General features: G+C 40.6%; 1 protein-coding gene across 1 annotated transcript in view; it reads left to right on the top strand.

Moving 5' to 3' along the window:
• The window catches only part of NNT (nicotinamide nucleotide transhydrogenase), a 120,002-nt gene extending 118,579 nt beyond the window's left edge, over positions 1-1,423 (top strand). Inside the window, exon 23 of the mRNA XM_018562314.1 lies at positions 879-1,423. Within this exon, the coding sequence (XP_018417816.1) occupies positions 879-1,028 (150 nt within the window). The 3' untranslated portion in view covers positions 1,029-1,423. The remainder of the gene's footprint in view (positions 1-878) is intronic.
• Positions 1,424-4,705: the final 3,282 nt, after the last annotated feature.

The following is a 4,705-nucleotide window of genomic DNA, read 5'->3' as shown; positions in this document are numbered from 1 at the left end:
ATACACGCGATCCGCCGGCTCTACAGCCGGCGGATCGCTTGTATGGTGACAGGCATCGCTGCCTGTTTTTAAATTTCGGCCATTTCCCGCGCGCGCGGGGGGGGCGTGTCTGAGCGGACGTCTAAAGACGCCCGCTCAGATCTAGAGAGCTCGGGCCGGCCGTTTTTTTACTACGGCCGGCCCGGAGGTGGTTAAAGCTCAGTCCAGGAAACCTGTGATCACGGCAGAGCGGCTCCTTGCATAAATAATAAATATACTGGAGACACTGGTGAAAGACATGGTGTGTTGTTTTTGTTTCTAAACCAGCTGAGAGACCATCTAGCAAAAGAATTTTGCTACAAGTTGGGTTTTAAATGTGCACCCCCTACCACCACGGTCTGCTACTAGCTTAGCTAAGAAATACATGGTGCTTCTGGGTATGTGGGAACATGCGGCACTTGTCTCCACCCAGTGCATCATTCAGTGTCTGAGAAGCCACTTACCAGACTGGAGTTCTGTGACTGGGAAGGTGGTATTGGGGAGTATGCATAGCCTTGTTTTGATTTGGCAAGGAATCAGGAATCTTGGGCACCACGTCAATGGATAGGGGCTGTAGGGACATGCAGGGAAGGTAAGTATACACTGCCTGCAGTGCTGCCAGTAAATGGAAACTTTGTCCGGGATGGGTAGAATACAGGGTGACTTTAAGCAAAGATAGTTACTCATTTAGCCACATCCCCTTGTGACCATGACTTTTTTAGTAAAATATTCAAATTTGTGTGGGAATTGCTTTTTGGAAACATGCAAAGCACAATTCTCTTCCCAGCAGTAGTTTTATGAACCGCTCAGGGTTTAGTGACGAATTCATGTGGCTTTTTTTTCTCATTTTTAATATACAGGTTATTGTGATGAAGAGGTCTTTGGGTGTTGGTTATGCCGCTGTTGACAATCCCATCTTCTACAAGCCCAACACAGCAATGCTTCTGGGAGACGCAAAGAAGACCTGCGATGCTCTGCAGTCCAAAGTGCGCGATTCCTTCCAGTCATAGACTCTCCTTGTGATTTCTTTTTTACAAGATCTACCAGCCAGTGTTGAGCATTTTGAAGGCAACCCATTTTTTATTACAATAGAACTTTAATAACTTTAGTTCAAAACCGGTAAATTCCCTGGCTGAAACATAATACGGGATATGGCGTCATCAGTCCATGATGCCAGTTTGCATGAGCCAAGATTGTACATGAGAGCAATCAATGTTTTATATATTTCTAATTAACTGTAGCATATGGCCTTTTCTTAACTACAACCCGTGTGTCCTACCAGGGCTCATACAATGCATTATGACGTTTAGAGATCAGTCTATTTTATTACCTCCTTAATGTCTTGTTGGATTTTGCCATGTGACAAGCTGAAATGGTTCTACCAATAAAGTGTTCGGTGACACAAGATGGCATTGAGCGTGGTCAGACATTAGATGCGTTATGTAGCACACAACATGCAATAATATTTTTACTGTTCTATTTGTTTTCCTCTTTAAACATACAGTAACAACTTACATTGTAGCATTCTAAGCCTTATTGATACTGGGTCATTTAATGTATGTGGTCCGTGTGTAAACTTTCATGCATCTTCCCAGTTTATAGCCTAATAAATGTATATTTGACATAGAGTAGCAGTTGAAGCAATAAAACAACTCCTATCCAATCTGATCCTTTAACTTGCACAAGACCTAAATCATTCTGTAGGCTAGCTTCATATCCAAATACGTTATTCAGGTACCCATACCCAATAATAACATTAAAACCCTTGTAGAACTAGAGCAACATATAGCCAGTCAGAGCACAGCATTAGAATTCCGAAAGCACTATAGCCAGTCCGAGAAGAGCATTAGAATTTTGACAGAAATGGAGCAACTTATAGCCAAGCAGACTATTAGAATAGGAGGTGGGGGGGCGTTAGAATTCTGACAGAACTAGAGCAGAGCAATGGAATTCCAAGAGAACTAGAGCAACCTATAGCCAGTCATAGCAGAGAATTGGAATTATGATAGAATTAGAGCAGCCTACAACCAAGCATATCATTAGAATTTAGCATATGTAGACCATTTTCCACACTTTCCAGTGTAAGCTTTAAGGCCCATGTACACAGACAAAAGCTTGGATCTTGTCATGCTGCTTATTGCCCAGTGCTTTGACATGTATTCATGTTTACATAAGTGCCCCTGTCAGGAAGATTGGCTTTGATGTTTTATTGGCCTAGGTCAGCACTGCAGGGCTTCCCAGAGAACACAAAAAATATACTCCCCATAGTTTGTTGCATAGAACTGAATATGACTGGTTACGAATGTGACGACCGCCTGCCTGACCATCAGGCGACAAGGTAAGTGTGTAAGGATGCTTTTTTTCCACTCAGGAGCCTGAGCTATGTCAACTGGACAAGAAAAGGTGATTAACCAATCATAGCAGAGCAATAGAATGCACATAGTTCTGGATCAACTTTATAGCCACCGAAGCACTACATTCTACAAAACCAAGCTGGGCGTGTTCAGAACATTAGTTTACACACTTATAGAGCATTTTACCAAGTCACCAAAACAAACATCTGCAAAATCTTACACTTTTTTTTATTTAGATACTGTATGTGAATATGATTAGCCTAATGTAAATAACCTTACATTGTGTTATTAATGTAAAAAAGAAAACTTATATTTAATTCAGAAATGAATTTAGTTTTGCCTGCTAGATATACACATCATGCTCAGTCTTGGCTTTAGGTGGTCTTTGTTGTCATGAAGTTTATTTGGGTACTTGTTCAGCAGAATTAGAGAGAGCTCTGCCTAACCTACAGATGGCTACAAGCAGCAGAATCTGTATTTCTATATATGAAATATTTATTAAATTACTGAACAACAGTAAGGTAAAATGTTAATGTAATTTACTAGTAGTTCAAAATGTATACTTGGGGGATGTGCTTTAGTTGATAATTAAGCATGTATGCACCCTTAGAGTTCCTAGTATATATTTGGGGAAGGGAGCTACGAAAGTCATGAACCATTTGTCAGGTTAAACATTGTACAACTTACTGTGGCATGAAGGCTAACTTCTCGGTGTGTTTTATATAGCATGTATCTAATAGGCCAGCAGAGACTGCATGGTGAAGGACATGTGATGTACATGGAGGCTGCCATGGCTGATTTTTGTTTTTAAAAATGCAAATTTTTTTGGCTATCGTGTAATCGTAATTTTCAGTCTTCAGTACTTTGATTCACTGAACCAGATGAGGACTTCTGACTTTACTGAAATGCATGCTTTGTTAAGCAACTGGGTCAGCATAACAATCCAGCAACTATCACCCTAAGTAAGCAATGTAAGGCACCATATTCCTCTGCCAGGCCCGCCTTCAAGGATGAAAGCTGAGATGACATACCCAGCTCCAACTTAAATTTCTTGTCTACATTAATCAGAAGGTCACTCTTCTAGTCTTATTACAGTTTAATACTAACGCATTCACAGAACACGTTTTATCATATTCTATGAGCGATGAACTTAAACTGGGTCAGAAAGTGTGGATATAGTGTAAGCATTTTTTCCCCCACACCCTTTCAAACTCAGGAAAACTTTAGAATCCAGGAAATTTCTTGGTAAATGTAACATGACATGAGGCACATTTCCTTTTGCCTCTTCCGATCATTAGTAGTAATTCTGCACCCGTACATGTCACCCCACACCCACATGCTTTTCTTCCCTGCTGTGAAAATCCCTGGCCACTCGTTAAGCTTGTGTTGATGGGCAAATGAAGCTAGCATTAAGATGCATTTAGCTTCTACGTGACATCATATTGAGACACTTCTGAGATTGTTCATTGACAGGTGCATGTCACCCGTAGTTGACCACCTAAGGTTCATCAACCACTATAGGCTGCTTTTGTGTTTTCCTGTTGACTTGTGTGTGGAGAGAAGCAGCTATGATGCACAAAGAAGCCCATATACACAGGCAGTGTGGACAGTGAATTGGTAGGTCTGGTCCCTATAAGCATATTACTTATAGGGAGAAGAGAACATGTCGGGAGGAATCTAGACCTTTTTGGGTTGTTTTTTTTAGCTACTTAAAAAGTCAATGACCTACATCATGTAAGTACGTATCAGGTGTCCTGACACTATTCTTCTGGTAACAATTGTAGACCAATGGCTTCCTAGAATTTTAACCTAAAATGTGAGTCTGCAATGGCAGCTCCTCTACTTCTACACTTGAACTTGTGTAAACATAATAGAGTCCACTTCAAAGTAACATTTCAGAAATAGAGAAATTGGCTCGCCAAAGCTACCAAAAATAGGAATGTCAGTTTTGGGTGAACTGACCTTTTTATTCTGGGGCAAGAGATTCTGGTAATATTTTTATTTGCTGAACCATTTTTCATTGTCCTTGTAATGGCTCATTTGTACTTGCTGATGGTCAATTCCCGTTTTGTTTCAAGGTTCCATCACCTTCGAAAGGGCTTTTTGTACAATGACATTAGCGTTTTGTCATGCTAGATTGTAGGACCTAGCACCTAGTTATGTGCAATTTTTGCTAGCACTAAGGGAATACAATTTACCACTGTTTTATAAATGTCATTGTACGGAGATCAATTAAATAAGTTATCTTAACTACATTGCTGGCATTCTCCCATCATTTCCAGGGTGGACCATGAAGAGAGTGATTGATTGTGCTTGTGGCCAGTGAGTGTGGT

The sequence above is a fragment of the Nanorana parkeri genome, unplaced genomic scaffold (assembly GCF_000935625.1).
Source record: "Nanorana parkeri isolate BGI_ZX_2015 unplaced genomic scaffold, ASM93562v1 scaffold571, whole genome shotgun sequence".
NCBI lineage: Eukaryota > Metazoa > Chordata > Amphibia > Anura > Dicroglossidae > Nanorana > Nanorana parkeri.
The sequence above is the reverse complement of the archived record's forward strand: the minus strand, read 5'-3'. Positions and strand labels throughout refer to the sequence as shown.